The sequence below is a fragment of the Tamandua tetradactyla genome, chromosome 1 (assembly GCF_023851605.1).
Source record: "Tamandua tetradactyla isolate mTamTet1 chromosome 1, mTamTet1.pri, whole genome shotgun sequence".
Lineage (NCBI taxonomy): Eukaryota > Metazoa > Chordata > Mammalia > Pilosa > Myrmecophagidae > Tamandua > Tamandua tetradactyla.
In genome coordinates this window covers 83,653,730-83,677,555 of record NC_135327.1, presented here as the reverse complement: position 1 = coordinate 83,677,555, position 23,826 = coordinate 83,653,730, and the positions used below count along the sequence as shown (strand labels likewise).

The following is a 23,826-nucleotide window of genomic DNA, read 5'->3' as shown; positions in this document are numbered from 1 at the left end:
TTCCCTTCTTTACAGTAAACCCTTTCAGCTTCAGCTCTCTGCATGGTTATGAGTGTTGAAATGAACCACCCTTCAATTTTGTTCTAACATATGGTGCTGAAACTGGTTATTTCCTCACTCTCTCCACTGTCACCTGAGCATCCCTCCTTTCACTTTACCGCATCCAGCACCCAACACCAGTCCTCTCCTACTATAAGGAATAGACAGCCATCCTTGGCAAGCAGCCCTCCTACAGGATTTAAAGTCTCAGACCTCTTCAGCCTAGCCACTGAAGACTGACAGGACCCAGGCTCTTCAGTCCCAACTCTTCCCATCTCCACGGCTGAGCCCAGGGTAACCACCCTCATGGCAGCTCTGATAAGAACAACAAGCTAAGTTACCAAAGACTTGCAAGGCAAGAACAAGATATAGCAACCAATGACTACTGTCACATTAAAAATCCTGCATCCATCCCAAAGCCCCCTAATGCCACCCCCATCCAGCAGGAAGCAGCTAAGAATGACAAATGATGCCCAGCCTCCCTCCCTTAAATCTATAATACACAAAAGGCAGGAATTACAGGTTGCTGTGGACAGGACTCAGGCCCTACCCCCTCCTCACCCTGCAGCAATGGCCAAAACTTATGGTCCACAGACTCGTGACCCTTTGCCTTTCCCCTCCTCCTTGCCACAATGCTGCCTCTTGCCAAACGCTGCCCAGGGCAAGAAACCACATCAAAGAAGGACTTACAGTACAAGCTCCACTAATAAAGAACAAACATTGAGGATAGGCACAAAAAGAAGGAAACAAAAATACTAGCCAAAGGCAATCAGATGAGTTGCCAAATGCAGAATTCAGGACCAATAAGGGACAGCAAACTTCAGAGTATAAAAGGAGAAATACATCACAACGCAGGTCAACATTTTTTTCAGGCTCTTGAAGAAAGTGTTCCTTTACCCTTTCCCCCTTCCTCCTCCTCTCTTCCTCTTCCCCCTCCTCCCTCCTTTTACAATAAACCCCTTTCAATCTTAAGGAAAAAAAAGAAGAAGAAATCATCAGTAAAATAAGAAAAAAAGAAGAAGAAGAAATCATCAGTAAAATAAATCCTCCCCAAATTCCCAATCCTAAAAGATTTTTAGATTAAAGGAGCCTAGCACATGGATGAAAATGACCCAGATCACAGCAAATTATTGTGAAATTCCAAAAAGACAAAAAGATAATTCTAGAAATTTCCAGAGACAGAATAAGGCATAGAGAGAGGAAAAGGAGGGAGAGAAGGACAGAAGGGGAGGGGAAGGACTAGGAGAGGTAGAGAGATTTCTTACAAAAAATCAAGCATCAAAATGACAGAATTTATCAGTCTCAATATGAGGTGTAGAACAGAGTGGAGCAATGGCTTCAATACTCTAAGTAAAACTATTTTCAACTTCTAATAGAATATCCAAATTAACAGCCAATTATGCATACAGGACTAAAGATGTTTTCTGATTTGTCAGGTCACAAATATATATGTCTCAAACACACTTTTCTCAGGAAGCTACTGGAAGATGAGAGATCAACCATAAATGAAGAAGATTTAGGTCCAGAAAATAGTGGGCCAACAGAAGAGAGAAGCAAAGGGTATCTCCAGGGCAACATAACCCAAGAGCCTGCAACAACAGCTGTACAGCAGACTTGGCCGTAGAGTACACAGGCCAGACTGGAGCAGGACAGAAGGTCAGATGGAATTTCTTCAGGAAGATGAAACTGATTCAGTATCTAATGTTTTTCAACTAAATGAGAGGAGAATTCAATAACTATAGAGCATGCAGTTGAATTTTTGGCATGAAAGGATATATAAACTGCATGACCTGACTGTTACTAGTATTTATATCATCAATATAATATTACCATGGTTGTTTGAATGGCTATGATGCAACATATTAGAGAAATGGCAGGAAGGGGAGTGAGAGTGAATTATGAGCACAGGAAGTTGAAAGAGCTTCAAGTCCTCACTTTGCAGAGAGATGAAACAATAGATAATGCTTTAGAAATCAAGAAGTAGCACTTATACTAACAAGTCCTGCACACATATGGGGGCAAAACCAGAGAATGTGTTAAAAGAAATGATAGTAGCTGCCTTAGGGAGTATAAAAATGAGAAAGGAAATGGCAGGGGTATATGAGGGTCTATGGTTTTCTTAATTAAAAATCGCTAAAAACTTGTGTTGCTTTTTAAATATGTGCACTTATAATTCTGGTAAAAATATAAACTTAAAAAAATGAATAACAATGCTTATGATCTAACCTTTCGAAATCTAACCATTTTATTCTGTTGTAAGAGTGGCATCATCGACTCTATTTGTATGTGTATTTGGATTTGGGTGTGGTTGTGTTTACCGGGTTTGAATCTGTGATGCACCCCAGAAAAACATGTCCTTTAAACCTCAGTCAATATTCTGGGTGGGAGCTTTTTGATTATCCATGGAGATGTGACCCACCCAACTGTGGGCAGTGACTTTTGATTAGATGGTTTCCATAGAGATGTGATTCCGCCCATTCAAGGTGGGATTGCTTACTGAAGACCTTTCAGAGGGAACCATTTTAGAAAAAGCTTTAGAGCCCACACACTCAGAGATCTTTGAAGATGAAGAAAGAAAACCTCCCTGGGGGCCTTCATGAAAAAAGAAGCCTGGAGAGAAAGCTAGCAGATACTGCTATGATCCTCATTTGCCTTTCCAGTTGGGAGAGAAACCCTAAACATCATCCACTTTTTGAACCAAGGTATCTTTCCATGCATGCCTTAGATTAGACATTTCTATACCCTTGCTTTAATTTGGACATTTTCACAGCCCTAGAACTGTAAACTTGCAATTTATTTACTTCCCTTTTTAAAAAGCCATTCCATTTCTGGTATATCGCATTCTGGCAACTTTCAAACTAGGACATTGTGTAAGTGGATTGTATATATCCATAGATAACTAAGGAATGAAACTTTTAAGTAGAGGCACTTCTAAATGTTAAAATTATTAAAATCTGGGCGTCTGGCATTCTGAGACAGAAGAGATTGCCCATGAGCTCCACAGCTATGTAACCTGCCTTTCACATGGGCTACACATACCATCTGCTGATCCATAAGCAGTGAATGGGACAGTCCATAAATGTGGCTCCTCTGTTGCAGCCTCCCTAGGAAGCTACTGTTTACCTGAGCAGACGAATCTGCAGTTTCTGATTTTCCAATGGCTCCTTTCTGGAGAAACATCAAAGTCAGCTTTTGTGTCATATGGCTCCTATATGAATCTTTGAAGTACTGAGCACTTAGTATGTGCTAGGCTGCTAGACGAGGTGCTCTGCATGCATTACCTCATTCAATTTAAAAACCATCCATACAATGTTGCTACTGTGCCTCCATTACTCACTTTGGAAGTAGCAGGGTCAAGATTTATACCTATACCCATTCTGCTATACCAGTGGCCTAGAGGTTTAGCCTAGGCTATACCTAGGCTAAGCACAGGGCTCTTGCTTTAGTAAGTTGATTTCTTACCTGGGTGAATCCATTAAATGAGTCACCAGAAGCCTAAACAGAAATGGAAATTAGAGTATGTTAATTTTTTATCACATTTGTAGGATAAGTTGATGTCCATTAGACAACTTGAAAAGCAAAGACCTCCACAAATTTTAAAATAACACAAAAGGTTGCTGGGAGCAAAAGTGTTTAGGAAAAGCAAAAGGTCACACTATGCTATTTTAAATAGGCTGACAAAAAAGAAAGGAAGATTATTTTGACAATTTTTGTTGGTACATGACCCAGTGCTAATGAACCAAACCCACTCTCTCAATAATGAAATGATGATGCCAGAGAAAAGCCGCAAAGGGTTAAACAGCTCTTTTTCAGACCACTGATGGAATCTAGAAGATATTTTCCAGTATTTCCATAATGCATCATTTTGATAAACAGCAAGAATGAAATTTCACTCCTTTAGTAGGTCTCAGTAAAACACTTCATGTATTCTAACAGGAGTGGAACCACTTTAAGAACAGTAAATTAGTTGGTTTTGCTTTTGATTTAGTGTATTTTTATTGCTTGAATAGTTAAAATGAAAGTAGGAAGAATAAACCCTGGGATGATAAAATGAATTCTCATTAGTTTCCAATACAATCATTGGGGGTGGGGGGTGGGGGGTGGGTTTGTTTTGTTTTGTTTTTTTGTCAACCTACTTATGTCTAGTTTGCACAGATTTCAAGAGGTACATGACAATCTGTCAAGGACATCAGGCAGGCCTCAGAGAAGATGGGGGTGGATAATGAAGTATGTGAGAGACATTAGGAAAAGCAGAACCTACAGAAGCCTTTGTCTAGTCTATGCTACACACTGGGGTAGGTACCTCTTCTTTATCAGCCTCTATTTCTCGGTACAACAATCCATATCTCTGGTTAGCAATCTCATCTTCAGATAAGTTTGAGTTGTTGCTGTCATTGTCTTGGGGACTAGTGGCTCTCTTGGTGCTAGCATTCTGGGAGGTTCCCAGAATCAACTGTCTAGCTAACTCTTGGCTTTGTTCCCAGCAGCAAGCAACAGTTTGCTTCCCATGTACACCTGCTAGCCCTTTCTTGCTCTCAGCTATATTGAAATGTTCCCAGCAATTATCAAAGCCTTCTATATCTCTGTTAGGCCAAAGATTCATGTAATCTGACCAGTTGGCAAATTTACTTCCTTGGCCATTTGGTAGACCAGAGAATCCCACTGTATCCTTATTATTCATTACTGAATCCAAGCTTAGTTGCCGGACTTGACCTCGATCAGTTCTCCAAGAGTCTGTCTTTGCAATTCCTGGCAAGCTAATAATCTGACTACTGTCCCCATTCACTGAACCTTCAGATCCCTCTATTAACAAATCTGCCTCACGCAAATACCAATCTCTTTTGTTTCCACTAGTTTCAAGAGAAGAATTAAAGTCAGTTCTAGACTGAGCTGCCTCTTCACATTCTTTTGATAAAACAACACCCTGATTTTCATCCCTGCCACCTCCAGGAGCACATAATAAAGCTGCATCCTGAATTTCTCTACCATCTGCACTGTCCTGACCTGAGTGATACATCATATCATGGTTACAGGGCTCTATTAAACTTTTCTTTATGTCTTTTCTAGCTAAAGCCCATCCCACAGAGCTGGCATCTTCAATATTAGATTCAGAGCCCATCTGGAGAGGCAGATTCAAGAGATCTGTGTGATTGGCTGATTTAGCTCCAAAGCCCTCTATAATTTTGCAGCTATTTATTACTACAGGAATCCAATCATCTAACCGTTGGCTTCTGTCACTAAATTCATCTGCAATATCTACTCCTTCTATGTTGTTTTCTAATAGGTCACTTTTCTTGAAAGACTTTTTATTGAGTTTTGCATTTTCCTTACACCTAGCTCTTACATCTTTCTTAGTTTCCTCTTCATTGGTTTTTAAGTTCTCCTGATCTTGCCTTTCTATTGTCTCAAAAAGACCTACTACCCTTTTTCTCTTACTTTCACAAATTTTCTCATCAAATTGAACTGCCCCCTCTAGTGCCTTACTATCAGGAGCGCTAATGTCTACCTTTTCACACGTCTCCACACCTGCCCACATAGAATCTTCTATCTTCTGTTTCTCTTCCTCTTCTGACTTGTTATCATCTTCAAGACTTTGTTTGAGCAGGCCACCAGTTTCCAAGGCTGGTGTCTCTGAGTCAAGTGAAGATTCATAAGGCTGCTCCATTTCCACACAAGCAGCGATGTCAAATCCAGCCTTGGGCTCAGGGTCTGGAGACAGCTGTTCATTTCCACAAAGAGGGACTGGCCCCAGGACACGCTCACCCTGCTGAGCTACAGTGGACCAGTCTGCAAAAGGAAGCCTTCCAGTGGATAATCCCATGCCTTTATCTGCTTCAGAGAGACATGCAGAGTCTTCCTGAGACCCTTCTGGGGTAATTTCCTGGCTGACACTGTCTGTACTAGCATCAGGGCCCCAAGCAAATACACCTAAGCCAATTTGAGTTCTTTGAATGTCTTCAGCCAACCCACTGTCTGGAGTTTCCTCCATGATCAGGTTACATAAGGAAAGACTTTTTGAAGAGTCAGTCTTTAGAGTATGCAGAAAAGCAAAGGAGAAAAAAATATAAGATGAAATAGATCTATGGCAAGTTTTGATGAGAAACACAGACTAGAAAGTGTTTAAACTAAATGACTTCAAGTTAAATTTGTGACTAGAAATGCCAGAAGAAAAAGCTCATTCCTGACAATAAATCATGTATACAATATATATTAACTACCACAAAATGCAGAATTTTCCGGAAATTTACCTACCGGCTGTATATCAGTGCTTGTCTGTATGGGTGAAAAAATATATACATACAAAACAAGAGAAGAGAATTAGCAGTTACGTTAAAATCCCCTGCTGTCCAAAGTGAATATTCTGCTGAAAACTGTCTTTTCCTGGGTTGGAGTTATATTTTAAACTCAAAAACTTGTTTTGTGTTAGGAATGAGTTTTGTTCCAACTCATTCAAAACTACCACGGAGAACGCTTGACTGAAGCACAAAGAAACCTTCCGTCATTTTCTAGCATCAACAAGAATGTATTAAGGCTGGTATATAATTCTGTTTTAGCAACTGTGAAATGCAAATTTCCAGTAATTAAGCAAGTCTGGGAACATCAGAATGAGATCAAGTATGAGAGGCCATAAAATAGCCAGTAACATATGCTCGGACATAATTTCAGAATGAAGTCTTTAAAGGACTCATCCTACTCTTGATCTCACACCCCTAAGGTAGAAGTTTGTGTATTAACCACTCTGACTGCCTGGAGGGTTCCCCTCCGATGCTGTTCCCCTAACCTGGAAGCCATTTTCTACACACAGGGGAAAAGCACTGGAAAACTAAGAGGGTTAAGGACGGGGAGCAATTATGTCCAGAGAAGCATAATTTTGCACTCTTGCTATTGTTACTGTTCCTAGCAGGTTTGTCCCCTGGAACACTCAAAGCCCTATCTCCCACATGATACCCTCATCTCCACCATACTCTACCCTAGCTAGGGAAGGAAAATATGTTACAGCTCCAACTAAAGATATAAAATATTGGAGGCACACAAAATGAGCATCATTGCCTCAATCTCAAGAAAGTAAACGCAGAGTTGAGGCCAGAACTCAAATGTTCTGAACATCAATCCATGTATCCTTTTATGGGAATATACAAGTGAAAGCATCTATGAAAGATTTAACCTAGTCATTGGTGTTTTCAACCAACAGTTTTTAGCTTTTCTCTTGAGACACTTCCTTGATCCCTCGAGGATCCTAAGTAATTCAATGTCTAAGCCTGCTCCTATGGAAGGGAAGGGAACAGTCAACCTTCTCTTTTTAAGGGAGAAAAGTAACAGTATTACTTCAGAACATTGGGCTCATAAATAGCTATATACTATACTTTCCTTTAGTTGTCTCACTAAAGGAGACAAGATGGTTGTCTCCTTTATGACCAGGGCCTTTCTAACACAGGGTAGACAGAGACCCTTTTCCATGGATACAAGACTCTATATGGGTGTAGCTAATCTCCTAATTTCACAGCACAGATGCTGCCACCACCAAACTCTGCTTGCATTTCTTCCCCAATTACAAATTCTGAAAGGGCTCATGCTTGCACCATTAGATAGATAGTCTTAGTAAAAATATCTACCTTTTATTGCTATATGCCAGACATTGGGCTTAATAATTTACAATTATCGTCTTATTTAATCCTCACATAATGCCATGAGTTAGATTTTATTACTCTTATTTTCCAGATAAGAAAAACCGAAGGGGAGAATTTTAGAAATTGCTTCAATTCACAAGGTTAGAAGTGGTAGAATCTGGACTGAAATCCAGGGATGTTTGGCTCTGAAGCTCAATTTCTTATCGACTAAGTTAAATTGAACATAATAATGAAAAATATTTCTTTATTTATTAGAGCAGCCCCTCCCTTGCATTTCCTCATCCATACTCTTCTTCTATCCTATTTAAAAGCAATAACATATGTGTATGCCCTTCACTCTCAACATTTCCTTAGCCACCAATAACCACAAGAAGCAACCTATAGTGCCCATAACACCAAGTTCTTTACCTTTAGCCAGAACTTAATCATTAAGTTCTTAACCCTTAGCCAGCATCCTTTTTCCACCAATGTTTCCAGGTTCTAGTAGTGCTGGGATGCTTTCAGGGGCTGATGATCATTTTAGGGGATACATTATTGTTAAAAAAGTAACAAGGGTTACCAAATATCTAGGGATCCAGATACATCAAAATGCATAATTCTCAGTACTCTTACCGTCCAAAGGTCCCAAGGCAAAGTCTGTAAACAAGTAAACAAACAAAAATGCTGTTAGTATGCAAAAACCAAGCACATAAAAAATGCTGAGGTGAAAAGAGCTCTTGAAATAATATCATAAACACTTTCTGAAGATTGAGTAAGGCAGTGTTCAATAGAATTTTTTGATGATGCAAATATTCCATAGAGCTGTGCTGTCCAATATGGTGGCTACTGAGCATCTGAAATGTTACTAGTATGACTGAAGAAATAGGTTTTTAATTTTAGTTTTACTTAATTTAAATTTAAATAGCCACATGTAGCCAATGGCTACCATATTGGATGGCACAGGCAGGTCTAATCAATCTGCCTTTCTCTGTACAGATGGATAAGTACACCTAGGACACAATGAATGGGCTTACTCATACAATAATACATGCACCATTAAAATGAAATAAGCAAGATGACCAGTTATTAGAAGTTATCACATTTTCTTTGAGAAAATGCAAATCCTATTCACGTCCATGCTATTTCCTCCACTGCCACTTTCAAGAGGACCATGAGTGTTTATTATGACCATTTCAATGGTAAATGAATCCTAGAAAAATTGTTCTTTAATATGTCAAAAGAGATTATAGCACAGCTCAATTAAATGATAAAAATGAAAATTAATAGTTTGCCCTGGAGACATATATATAAATTGCACTTCTGGTATTTTAATTATGCTGTGTACTGATCCTGGGGAATGAGTCCAGATGGTTCAAATATCTCCCACTATAGGTGTGGGGAACAGAGGAGACCTCTCTTTCTAATTTCATTTGTGTTTGAGAATTACTGCTAAAGCCACATCCCTTCTGCCCATGTGTCTGTGGCTAGAAATGATACCTATTTTGAATCACAAAATGCGAACAGCAAACTAGGGAGCCTAGGACACACATCTTAAAATCATGACTATTACAATGGTTTCGAGATAAGGTACAAAAATCCTGTTATTTGGATTCTGCAGGACAGAACTTGTGCCGTGTGGTTCTGACTCAATCTACCCACTTAGTCTGTTCTTCTGACTCTAACTGCACTCAGAGCCTGCCTTGCATCTCTTTTCAGCCATGGTTGGTCTCTTGGGCTACACCTGCTCACAGGAATGACCAAGGCAGGGGAGTAGGACCGCTGCGTTGAAAGCCACACACTTTTGTGCATGGACTTCAGCAATTAACATACATTTCTTGATCACCAAATGATTTATGTTTTCTTGCTTCATGGCCCCTTAAGAAACACATATCAGAAAAGCTACTACACATCTCTGCATAATGCAGATAGCACCAGAATGCTTGCCAAAGCAAAGCCATCATGTTTATCAATCCCCAAGATCAAGGAAGGATGAGCAAGCTTGTGTGGACACACTGCAGAGATCACAAGGTGAGGTGTGCTACTAGCAGCAAGAACTCAATTTAAACCCTGGAGTCAGACAATGAGTAAGGGAGATGATTTTCAGTGAAGAGAGAGAAGGTGGCAAAATCTAAGAGCACTGTGCTTTTTGTCAACTCAGTCTAAGATTCTTCTCTACAAAAGAAGAGAGAACTGATTTGGGCTGGACCAGCGTGACTCTGTAGCCAGGTGGCTCAATTACAACCACTAGGAAGCCAGAACAGTTCACCTTTTCCCAAGGAAAAAGCACATGGATGCATGTGGCTTTCCCTAATGCAGTAACTCAAATTCTTCAAAACTGTAGACGCCTGAAGATCGAATCAATTTTCTAAAACTCTAAAACAATCTCTTAGTCTCCACACAAAGTTCCTTGATATGTGGATTAATTTACTTATGTATTGATATAAAAGAGTTTTCTCTCTCGATTCAAACTTACAGACAGCAATACTATGGAATCTTGGCCTCAAATCTTTATAGCATCCACCATGGAAATATTCTTTCTGCCACTAAAGAAATGAACCATAGAGTGTAAGGCAGAAGTCCCATGAGAAAACTCAGAGAAAGTATACTGATTTATATATGTATTCATTTTCCATTTTTCCTGGCCAACAAGGTAAGATCTCAAATTTGCTGATAATTTTTACTTTGGAGTTTCCCAAAGCATGGTTCAGAGGAAACTAGCTTATCAAGTATTAAGAAAAGTATCATTAAAACAGGTTTCTGTGGTCAAATAAATTTGAGAAACTCTAAGTTAAGTCTAAATGGGTTTTTTTTTTTGTGTGTGTGTATACTTGTAGGTATTCTCAGAGCCCTTAATATTCTAATTACATTGTAAATTTCCTAGAAGGGAGTTAACAGAAAGAGTTTCCTGAAGTTATCATCTAAAAAGATCCATTTTTTTCTACAAATCACTTTTAAGGCTAGTGTCTGCTCTGCTTATTTTCATGATCTAGTGACATCTTAGACTTTTATTTTTCTTATTTTACAACAGGGAGGGCTTTAGAAATCCAATCACATTCTGGAACAATGCATAGATTAGAGAGCAGCCTTATTTATTGAGGTTCATAATGAGCTGTCTATTCCTCATGGTAAGGTACCGGGAAGTCTTGGGATCAATTCCTAAACTAAGTTTTTTTCCCCCGTAAACTGTTTTACAATATATTTTAATTAATTAATTTGAAGTATATTCCTGGGTCTTTGAATTTGCCCCAAACACGTCCAAAATCCCAATATAAATGATTTCTTGTTTAGCTCCCATCCACTGATATGGACATTTGTAAACTAACTATATTCCAAAGGACTTACTGCCAAGTCATTGCAGCCATCTCCTCACCAGAGAGTGCTATGCAATGACTATTTTAATGGATGAAATACTGAGACTGAGGAAGTGATGAGCAAAGATAAGCCTGGATAAGAGATGCCAGCTCTACATTAATCCATAATCAGGATACAAAGGAAAGTTGCTTCAATATGGAGGATGAAGACAACATGATCAAGACTAAAAAACAATTCTCTCAGGGCATAATCTCATGGTTATTTCAAACAGGCTTTAATCTACAAGGTCGGAGGAAGGCAAATAGAGGAAACAGTAAAAAGATTAAATCCAGAGTCAATAGAAAGAATTTTATTTAGGGCAACCATAAAAAGTCTTATCCCAAATTGGATACCCTGAGCATGAAGGCTATTACTAATGACTCTGGGACAGATGATTCCCTGGGCAAACAGTGACATATGGTTATCCAAGTCCTACGGGAAGGGAAAGATAATAGTATGGGGGAGATTTAGAATAATTGACATTGATAAAGTCCTCCTTATACTCCTCATTAGAAATACCTGTCAACCAAGAAGTAAAGTAGATAATAGTCATTTAAAAGGGAGAGGAGTCACTCAAAAATGCATATGTTAACTTACTGCATTAACATACTGAGCATATAAAGGTTCATGAAACAACTTCCCCAAACATCCAAAAGAAACACCTGATACCTGAGACATGGGTGAGTGGGTCACTCCGGCAGAGCCAGCAGATGCAACCTCAGGTTTGAAAGGGTCAAAGTCCAGATCCAGCAAAGTCTCCTCTTTCTTTGCCTCAGGGACTTCATTCTGTTGATAAAACAAAGCAAAGCAAAGCAAAACATACATTAGCTCAAATCTTCTAAGAGCTTATGATATAACCCATGTGCAATCCCTCTAATATCATTCAGTGTCCCCCAAACCATGCTTGATAGCTAACCATCTAATTAGCACATTCATATGCTCCCCCAGTTACACAACTAATTGTGGGGAGAGAGGAAACAAGGAGAACTAGCTAAGCACAGCTAATTTGCCCCAGGCCACGTCCCAGATTCCAATTTCTGTCCTTTTCCCAGTTTCAACTCCAGCCAACAAAGTAAATGTCTAAGATATCTCCTAATGCCATCAAGATCCAAGGAATCCTCTATGTTAGCTCCAGAGCTCAGATGACCAGATACCTAAAATGGATTAAGACTGGGACTCATTACAGTGGCCCACTTCTATGACGCTAAAACTAAAAAGGGAAGGGATTAATGTATCCATGATGTTAAAACTAAAAAGGGAGGGGATCAATGTCTACTGCTGCTCATTCCACCTGTCCCATCCCCTCAGTGGTACCCGATCCTTGGTTCAGTCATGATCTGATCCACTTTTTGCCCATGGTATAAACACATCTGGACCGTGTGTGCTCTGTGTGCGTGTGTGTACATGCACGTGTATATGAGGGAGGGAAGGAAAACGAGACAGAGGGGAGAGAGAGGAGAGGGAAAGAGAAAAAGTCACGTTCCCCAACATTCACTGCAAAATGAGTTCCCATCCTAATAATACTCTTTTATTAGGAAAAAGGTAAGCCCAAGAAGACATCAAATGAATCTTGCTAAAACAGTAACAAAAGGTATAATACCGAATATTAGCAATCACTCATTTATCTTGGTATCGTGATACAGGTAAACAACACGAGCTTGAAATTGGCCTGACTCAGGCTTAGTTACATAGTAAGGGGCAGAGCTGAGACAAGGTTTCCATAAACCGTACCATGGCAGAGAGAAGTGGGGTCATCTTTCATACAATTCAAGATGCATGTGGTTGTATTTGAAATAAATTTCATTCTGACCATCTGTTGTCTTGAAATTAAAAAGTCTCACTAATAGATAAAATATTATGTAAGGATAAAGAAGTTTGCAGGAAGACATTAAAGGACAGCACTTATTTTAATTAATATTAGTCTTAGACAGAAAGATTAAAAAAGAACTAGAAATATATAAAAAGTTCCAGGGCATAAAGGATATTACTTTTTTAGTACATGACACTCACTGTAGAAGAAAAACTGCTCATATGTCATGTTATCAGCTTCGAGTTTTCTATTTTGCAGAATGATTATTCCTCACATATATATTTTTAACTTGACCAAGGAAAGTGATTTTCTGAGATTACTTCTTTAACATTTATAATCACAAAACTATCAACCAACTCCTTTGACCTGTATTCAAAATCTGCATAAGATTTGTTTTTCACCATTTTTTTATATTGGTACAATTTACATTTTAAAATGTATTAAATGCTTCTTTTATACTTAGTATGTGCCAGACACTGTTCTAAGAACTTGACACAAATAGTATCAACTCATATGAACACATTTCAGTGCAGTCCAATGACAGTTACATTACTATGGACTAAAAAGTTACTTTACTGTTGTGCTGGTTGGAAATGATATATGTCCCCTAGAAAAGCCATGTTTTAATCTAAATCCCATTTCATAATGGCAGAATAATCCCTATTCAATACTGTATGTTTAAAACAGTAATCAGATCATCTCCCTGGAGATGTGATTTACTCAAGAGTGGTTGTTAAACTGGATTAGGTGACAATATGTCTCCACCCATTTGGGTGGGTCCTGATATGTTTCTGGAGTCCTATAAAAGAAGAAACATTTTGTAGTATAAGAAATTCAGAGAGAGCAGAGCAGAGTGACATAGCCATGAGAAGCAGAGTCTGCTGGCCAGCAACCTTTGGAGATGAGGAAGAAGGGTGCCTCCTAGGGAGCTTCATGGGACAGGAGGCCAGGAGGGGAAGCTAGCAGATGGCGCCATGTTTGCCATGTGCCCTTCCACTTGAGAAAGAAACCATGAAATTCATTGGCCTTCTTGAACCAAGGTATCTTTACCTGGATGCTTTACATTGGACATTTCTATAGACTTGTTTTAATTGGGACATTTTCTCAGCCTTAGAACTGTAAACTAGCAACTTATTAAATTCCCCTTTTTAAAAGTCATTCTGTTTCTGGTATATTGCATTCCAGCAGCTAGCAAACTAGAACAACTGTGTTTTCAAACTGGACTGTATCTGCATTATCTAATTTAATTCTTACAAAAACTTGAGGGGCTGATTGCATCGCTTCTGTATTTAAGGGGTGGGATCGGGCTGAAGAGGGGTGCCTACTGCCCCACGTGTCCCCAGCAGAGGCAGATTTGCAGTCAGGTCCCTCCAACTCCAAAGCTCTTTCAGGCTGCCCCTGGGCACCCCTGTCCTATCTCTCAAGCAGGGACACAAAGGAATTCGTGAAGTTCTGTAAATTCTCCATAAAAATTTACTCCCAAAGAATGTGTTCATTATCACCTTATGTGCCTAATTAATTCCCTGAAGCAAGCTCAAGTCAAAATGTGGAGATCTAGGATGACGAGAGGCATTAGATGATAATGAACTATGCTCAGATTTTGATTCAGATAAACCTGGGCTTGAATCCCAATTTTGCCACATACTAACCATCTGTCCTAGGGCAACTAATGTAATTTCTTTGAGCCTCAGTTTCCCAATGCATAAAATGAAAGTAATAATACCTTGTAGAATTACCATAAGTAATAAAGAGAACAAAGGTAATAAATACATGTACAGAATATAAAGGAGAAACTCAAAATAGAAATGGGAAGTAATGCAGTCATTATTTACTATCAGTAACAATGTGTATATATGACTGTAAAATTACTGTCATCAAATATACACACTACCAGTTTGGCTGCCTTCAAACTGTGTAACTGGCTTCTTTGGGCTAGATTTCTATATGATTTTGCTCCCTAAATCTGAAGAGCTATCCCTCAAGGCATCATATCAAAGACTATTTTGATAGAACTGCAAAAAGTCCAAAAAGGGATTGCCCAATTATGCAGTATTCCTTATTTCATTTTATTTTTTGTAGGGGCAGGTACCAGGAATTGAACCCGGGTCTCCAGTATGGCAGGTGAGAACTCTGCCTGCTGAGCCACTGTGGCCCATTCATGCAGTATTCCTTTTTGAAGGGGTAACGAAGTCCTTACATCCCTGTCATTACATGTTGAGACACAGTGAGATGTAATTCCCCTAAACACAGCAAGAGAAAACTAATCTTTTCCCATTCTCTCACCACATTCCCATTACTGTAGATCTGGTATGTTCCCAATATTCCTAAGCTCTTAGGAAGCTTGATCCTAAGTGCTGCTTTACCATCGAAAGTCTCAAAGAGGTGACCTGGAATGTGTTTCTAACAAAAGAGATTAGATATGGAAATCACAGTAGAGGAAACCACCTAATGGAAAACATTACTAATTAGAATAATGATTTATGCTATGTTTCATGAGGTGTATTCTTCCAGGGATATCTAAGTTCATTTACTAAGACTGTATCCCTTCTGGTATGGTTGCCTATCCTTGTTATAGGTGAAGTTCATTTCTCTCCTTCCTGATTTGGGGTTGAGCATGCACCTTGCTTTGGCCAACTGATCTTAACGAAGGTGATGCAAGGAAAGACATGAAATGTGCTTGCATGGTTGACCTGTCTATTGTATTCTTGCCATTCACCATGAAATGCACAAGCTTTGGGTAGCCACTGGTACAAGGAGGATGAGAGACACAGGGAGCAAACCTGAACCCAGTCTGTATCTCGGAACCAGGCTTAGCTGAGCTCAGCCTAGATTGGTAGGGTCAGCCAAGCTACAGATATGTAAGTGAGAAATATATGTTTATTATTGTATACCACTAAATATTGGCATGGTTTCTTATGCAGTATTATTATGCCAATAGCTAGATGACAGAGTTAGTTAATTATAAATGTCTTTTGAGAAATAACTGACCCAACTATTTATTTCAGCATGATACTTGATTGATGCCTATAACATAAAAACTTCAAATAAAAAGTAGGATTCTAGCAAGGCTCAATAAATGAATTAATGAAATGAGTATGCCAGAAGTCATTATCACTGGCATGCCCAATAAACATGACACTACATTTAAAAGTTGATAACTCTTTAGACAGGTTGATCAGAGGGAAAAAAAAGAAGACGCAAATGACCAATATTAGGAGAGAGAGAAGAGGCATCATTACAGATACTATTAAGAACAATAATGGAATGTTATTAACAACTTTATGCCAAAACATTTGAAAATTCAGATGAAATGAACAAATTATTTTCCCCTAAGATCAATATCAAGACAAAAATGACTGCTTCACCACTTCTATTCAACATTGTAGTAGAGGTTGTTCTAGCCACTGAAATTAGGCAAGAAAAATACATAAAAGACATCCAGATTAGAAAGGAAGAAGCAAACCTGTCTTTAATTTGCAGAAGATGTGATTACCTATTTAGAAAATCTAATGAAATGCACAAAAAAGCTATAGGAACAAATAAATGACTTTAGCAAGGCTGCAGAACACAGCATAAATGTACACACAAATTAGTATTTGTGTTAGTTAGATTCAGGTGTCAACTTGGCCAGGTAAGCATACCTAGTTCTGTTACTGCGGACACAAGCCAATAGTACGTGAACCTCATCTGTTGCTCATTACATCTGCAGTCAGCTAGGAGGCATGTCTGCTGCAATAAGTGATGTTTGACTTAATTGGCTGGTGCTTAAATGAGAGAGTGCAATGTTGAACAGCCTAAGCAGCTCAGCATTCCTCATCTCAGCACTTGCAGCTCAGGCCTTTGGAGATGCAGAAAGAAGTCACCCCGGGGAAGGTTGTTGGAACCCAGGGGCCTGGAGAGAAGACCAGCAGAGACCATCCTGAGCCTTCCCACGTAAGAAAGAACCTCAGTGGAAAGTTAGCTGCCTTTCCTCTGAAGAACCAACAAAATAAATCCCCTTTTATTAAAAGCCAATCCATCCCTGGTGTGTTGCATTCCAGCAGCTAGCAAACTAGAACAGTATTATTTCTATATAATAGTATGGATAATCATAAACCGAAATTTTATAAGATTTACAATAGCATTAAAATATGAAATAGGGAAAAATCTGACAATAGACATGAAACACTAGTAACACTTAAACCTACAAAACATGGCAGAGTGAAATTAGGGAAGACCTTAATACAGGGAGAAATATACTATGTTCATGATCAGATGACCCAACATTGTTAAGTTGTCAATTCTCCTGATCTATAGATTCAACACAATCGCAATATCACAGAATTAATTTCACAATATATTTGTTTTTGATAGAAACTTATCAAACGACCCTAAAATTCACATGGAAGTTCAAAAAGAAGAACAAAATCGTAGGACTAATACTACCTGTTTTCAAGATTTATTATATAAAGTGAAAAATAATCAAGATAGTGTATTTTTAATTGGCACAAAGACAGGCGAACAGATCAATGGAAAAGCAAAGAGACCAGAAACAGCCTCATATATATACAGCAAGTACTTTTCCACAAAGGTGCAAACAACGCCAGTAGAGTCAAGGATAGACTTTTCAGCAACTAGATAGTCATATGCAAAGAAATAAACTTCAATGCATTTAGCACCATATACAAAAATTAACTCCAAATTGATCACAGTCCTAAAAGAATTACTTAAAATTATGAAACTTTTAGAAGATAACGCAGGAAAAACCTTTGTGAGCTTAAGTATGGCAAAGATATTTTAGATGGGTTGTGAAAAGTACAATTCATAGAAGAACAAGTTGATAAACTGGACTTCATCAAAATTTAAAACTTCTACTAACGGATGGGAAATTATTTCTTTATGGGTGCAGAATTTTTGTTTGAGATGATGAAGAAGTTTGAGTAATGGCTGTTGGTGATATTAGCACAATATTGTGAATGTAATTAATTATTTATACACTTGGAAATGGTTAAAATGGGAAATTGTAAATTATATATGTTCCTACAATAAAAAGTCTAATTTAAAAAAGACAAGAAATAAAAGACAAGCCACACACTGGGAATATATCTGATAGGTGAATTGCATCCAGGATAGATAAAGAACTCCCAAATTGCAATTAAACAACAACAAAATGACTTAAGAGCATGAGAAAAAGTTTTAAACAGACATTTCACAAAAGATACATGGATGTCAAATAAGCAGGTAACAAGATGCCTAACATCATTAGTCATTAAGGAAATGCAAATCAAAACCACAATGAGATACCACTATACACTTACTAGAATGGCTAAAATTAAAAAGATTAACCATACCAAGTGTTGACAAGGAACTGGAACTGCTGACAGGAATACAAAATAGTATAACCACTTCAGAAAACAGTTGTACAATTTCTTAAAAAGTTAAACTTATTCCTACCATAGTATCCAGCCAGTTCACGCCTAGGTATTTACCCAAGAGAAATGAAAGCATGTGTACCCACAAAGATTTGTATACCAATGTTCATAGCGGCTTTACTTATAATAGCTCCAAATTGGGAACACCCTAAATATCCATCAATAGATGAACAAACTGTGGTCCCTCCATACAACGGACTCAGCAGAAAGAAGGAATAAACTATTGATACATGCTGCAACATGGATGAATCTCAAAATAAGCATGCTGAATAAAAGAGGACAGGGGGGAAAAGGGGGCACATATTGACAGACTTCTTTTATGTAAAAGCCCAGGAAATGTAAACTACTGCCAGGTGCTAAGAATGGTAGTGTTTGCCTAGAGATGGTGGAGGCTATGAGGAGGAGCAGAAATGATTAAGAGTGATGCAAAGAAACTTTGGGCGATGATGGATATGTCCTTTATCTTGATTGGGATGACTATTTCAAGGGTTTATACATATGTCAAATCTTATCAAATTGTACACTTTAATTTTGTGGAGTTGTTTGTATGTCGCTTATACTGCAGTAAGACTGATAAAGTAAGAAAGAGGAAAGAACCTCACAGTATGAGATTGTTTAAAACTACTCTGGCACATCCTCATAACACAGTTTTCTGCTGCTATTTATAATGATGACATTGATATATATTAAACTGACACGGAAATAGTTCTGTAATATTTGTAGTAACATATTGCAAGTAGAAGCACATGTATTAAACCATCAAATTTCCAAAAATACGTATTTCAGTCAATATTTAAAGAGAAAAAAAACTGCAGTATTATACAAACTAAAATAATAAAAGTGGTTTTTGCTGGGAAATAATTGTACTTCTTTATATTTAACTTTTTCCTTTTCTATACCTTACTAATTTTTATATTAACCATGAGTCCTTTGGGGCATTATTTTTAAGCATATCAAGTAATAGAGATACCACCCTACAGCTACTGCCACAAAACATTTAGAAGGAAAAAAGTCTCTAAAACCCACGTGTGGGCACAAACACAAACATACACACACACTGATATCCCAAATCACAACAAAATATCTAGGACTAGATTATAGTAAGACTAGGATACAAGTACTACTTCTTCTAAATAGTTTTTTCATCTTTTATTTTCTCATTAAACTTTATGGTTTTTTGTTTGTTTGTTTTTGAGAATCTTTTCTATATTCCAGGGACTTTGGTGACAATCTCCCAACTTACCAATGAGTTGGAAAATGTCAGATAAGGAACCTTTAGACAAATAGGTTAACTGAAATTTTTCAGAAGAAGGACAATCAGGAGTTATTTTTCATGTAATAGAAATATCTTTCATTTGTAAGGTTCAGACAAAGAATTTCTAACCATGTGTAAAGTTTTTACTTTTTCATCAGTAATTATAATGAAGCAGTAGCATACAAAATTTAGAAGCCTTCGGCAAAATTGCTATCAACAAGCACACTAAATTCAATGTGAATAATGATACTCATTATAGTATATTGACAGCCATCAAGAGCTTAATATCTTTATAATCTTAGAATGGAACATCTTTCAATCATTTAAAATTATGTTGTCAAGTATCTGTTCCACAACTTCTATTAAAAATATTTCAAAAAATAGAGAAAGTTTAAAGAATAGTACAATGCAGATCATTTGCCCATCATCTCGACTCATCAATTGTTACCCTGCTGCCACATTTGCTTTATGTTCCTAACTACATCTGTGCAACCCTGTAATACCCCAATGAGTCAACACACAAGAAACTAAACATTCTGGGGAAATATCTTCCTAGTGGTTTTACTGGAATGAGCTGGAACGTTGCTAAGTCCTTCTTAGCATAGCATGTCTTAAGTTTTGTCTGTGGCTCTTGCATATGTTTTGACTAAAAGTGTCAAGTTGATCGTAATGAGATTAGAGAAATCAAGAAGATGGACAGGATCTGTGAGTATAATGAGGTTCTGTTCGTACAACTTGTGGATGGACAGATGGCTAATTTGAGTGAATACAGACCCTCACACACCTACATCTTGGTATTTATCAATGACATGTCACAACCCGAAGAACTGTGCTAATATCCAAATTTAAAAAAGGTTCTAGAGACCATGCATCCTCAGCATTAAGGAGAAAATAGATTTGTTCATTTATTGAACACCTAGTACCTTCTACCCTTCAAGTGCTTAAAATGCTGGCACACGGGGCCTATGGGGTTCTGCTTTCCACATCTGTCCTAGGAACACCGTGGAATGGAAAAAAGATGACACGTTTTAGACATACATTGAATATATGCGCATCTTTAAAGTAGGGATAATGACACACAAATCACAGGATTGGTGCAAAGATGCAACTGAATTTGACCTTGTATGTAACATATCCAGGAGTATAGAGAGAGCTATAGGTCAGCAGTTGTACCTGTTCTGTTTTGTGGTTCACTTATTTCTCACTATCACCAACTCGCATGCTTCATCCCAGCTGCTTCCCCACTGTCAGCTCCTTCTCTTCTCCCCAGTTCATTCTTCTGCCTTTCCCTTTCTCCCTTCTCCTGCTTGCCTCTCCGTGCCAGTCTACCACCACACCCTAGTCCCTACCTCAAACCACATCCAAAAATATAAAAACTCTAAAAAGATTCACACCTTGAGCAGCCCTACTGGGAGGTGGAATGAAGAGACAATGACATGGGGAGTAAAAGGTAGAAAAAATCTAGGAACTGTTAGAGGTTCCAGGGTCTGAGAATCCAGACCAAATAACACAATGTTTTAAAAATATTTTCAGAACGACAGATGAGAAACAAGCTGCACCACCAGTTTTCCCCATACAAATGGAGCACGGGTGTGGGTAAAGCAGCAGGGCAGATACACAGACTAAATTTGGGCTTGTTATGTGCTGTGCATTTTTCCTCCTTGCAGATTTTCATCTTACTAATTATTGTTTCTGCCTTAGAATAATGTTAACATGTTTACTTTCAAAAAAAAAAAAAAAACCTGAGTTAAAGAAGAGGCGACTGGTCCAGAAATATGCTACGCTGAACAGGAAAGTCAACACGGTATTTAAAACCTCATTACAGATATCTCAGCAAGTGAGTGATGTATATGTGCATAATTGTAGGCTGACCTCATCAGGACCGCCGAGATAAAAGGGGCCATTTCATGAACTTATGATGCAAGTTGAAAATCTATTTTGGTTTGATCGGCTAGGAAAAATAAGATGATTTCATGAACTTAAAATGCAAGATGAAGTAGTAATAGGCTGGAAAACAGATATCAGAGTAGAAAAGCTAATGGTGCTAAATTGGTCCTGACGCTGCAATTTAAGGGCTGTGCTGAATCATATCTTTATCTTCCAGCCTGGCAGGCGTGCACTCCCCAACAGGATGGAGAGGCAGGGCTTGGAGGAATAAGCCTGGATTTTGCTTGGACGGTCAGCAGATAATCCCTCGGGATTTGTAAAGGGAAAATCACATCAAAAAGAGAAAAGTCTGCTCCATCACTGCTGGGGAAAGATTTGGGAAAGAAAGTTTTGGATTTCTGCTAGGAAAAGATCCTAAAATAAGTGACCTTTTTCCTTCTCTCTGCTCCTTGGCAGGGAGATGTAAACCCAGGCAAGTGGGGCCCCTGCTTCAGGGCTTGTACCCAACTCAAAATTTTTAAGTCCTTCTCTGGTGGCAGGGACCAGTTGCAGCTGCCAGTGCTTTTCAGCTGGGGCCCTGCCTCTGCCCCAGGACCCATTGGCCCTTATCTCTTCCCTCCCCTTCTGGGTGCTCTGCATGCCTACGCATTATGTGGGTCCACCAAATGCCCTAGGAACTCCATGGCTCATGTCCATGGTGTGGTCCCCAAGCCTGATCACCAGCCCTGGTTCCAAGAGGACAGCAGGTGAGTAAGCAGAGAGCTTCCTTCGGTCGGCATGGCATTTCATTCACTGACTCCCATTAGAATGGCCACCAGTATGTCGTTTCTATAGACACATGCCCCCAGCAAAAAGTACTCCCCTGGGACCCCAATTCCTACAGGAAGCCCTGGTGAGAGGGGAGGGCAAATATTGGAATTAAAATTAAGTAATGAAGTCAGTCAGAATAGAAAAGCAGTCCAAACCATTTTTATAGATGAAACAACAAGCAACCTTGGTCCATTTATATACCCATAACTGCTTTTTGTTTGTCTAGATCTCCTGTTGAAATATTGCTTGTATACTATATATTTGGTTTCCAGGTATATACTATCTTTTAATCTTCATTTCTTAAAATGTTTCACCAAATACTTATTTCCCAGGAATGGAATATTTGGGGAGAAAGGTAGGACTGTTTGAGAAACTCTTGCTTAAACAAAGTTAAACAGGGTTTTATTGAAGAACTTCTCAGAGCCTTTAACACGCTGACATGAGCTCTGCAAAAGCAAAAGGGGATGCAGCCTTTCCCAACCTTTTCACAGCATCTTATGGGACTAGTGATCATCAAGGACATTTTGGAAAATGCTGTTTAAGAGAATAATATAGGGAAATACACACACATACAAACACACAAAAGATTCCTTTCTATCTAAATCTTGGGAGGGAAAAAAATATGGAAGGATGGGTCTTCTGTCCTTCGGAAGGTTCCTTCTGTTAGATAACATAAGGCCTTTGTTCCTGACAACTGGTCACCTCCTTGTGACCAGGTAATGCCATTTCCCAGAGAAAACTCTATGCTCTAGTGAAGGTTTTGGACCATTAGAGGGCTCTGTAGGGCTGATGGATTTCTGTTTTCAATCTCAGGAGGGAATCCCCACTGTGATAATGTTTAGTATAGGAAACATGCAAGAACACAGTGATGGGATATATTTCAATCATCACATTTTGAGCTTATGGGTAAGACTGACACAAATGCTTTTCTTCCCCATTAAGCAAATGGTGCACATCGCAAACTGAGGACATAAACTTATCTTGTAAATATAGAATGGCTAATTTAGAAAAAACAGTTTTTTTTAATTAAAACATTTAAATGGATCACTCTATATTATCATAAATACATGTTTCAGGAAGAAAACCTGTTCAGTTATAGCTCAGCTTTTTAGTTTTCATTAGCCTGCTCCCTTACAGCTAGCATTTCATTTTCTTTTTCTATTTATTTGCTGTTATTTATTTACCTGTGCACTGCCAAAAAGTTATCATCCAGATAAGACAGTGCATTCATTTATAATATATAGATTAACATATAATTTGATCAACAACACATCTCATAATATAAACACACATGTATATGCATGTGCATATGTCTAACAGACCTAAAAACAGAACATTTAAATACCACTATTTTTAAATGGAAGAGTTATAAATGGTCAGTCATTACATATACTGATGCAGCTAGAAAGTTTCCTGGCAGGAATGTGTTCATTAACCTTGGTAGTTTGTTAATGGCCACAAAACTGGACCATGTGGAATCCTGATGGCCTAAAACAGCAGTTTTCACAGTGCGGTCAGGAGACCAGAAACACCAGCTTCCCTTGAGAGCTTATTAGAAGTGCAAATTTTCAGCCCTCACCTGCCCAGTGAATTAGAAACTCCGATGGATGGGGCCCAAGAGGGTTAAAGTAAAACAAATACTTTCGTCTATTCATG

General features: G+C 38.5%; 1 protein-coding gene across 3 annotated transcripts in view; it reads right to left on the bottom strand.

Moving 5' to 3' along the window:
• The window catches only part of AMPH (amphiphysin), a 273,409-nt gene that overhangs the window by 67,980 nt on the left and 181,603 nt on the right, over window positions 1-23,826 (bottom strand). For 2 of the 3 annotated variants that reach the window (XM_077119505.1, XM_077119513.1), the window contains exons 12-15: window positions 11,667-11,783; window positions 8,280-8,303; window positions 6,292-6,312; window positions 3,502-3,534 (exon numbers count right to left, since the gene is read on the bottom strand). In XM_077119505.1, coding sequence (XP_076975620.1) covers window positions 3,502-3,534; window positions 6,292-6,312; window positions 8,280-8,303; window positions 11,667-11,783 — 195 coding nt within the window. The remainder of the gene's footprint in view (window positions 1-3,501; window positions 3,535-6,291; window positions 6,313-8,279; window positions 8,304-11,666; window positions 11,784-23,826) is intronic. The other variant, XM_077119509.1, reaches the window with a different exon arrangement.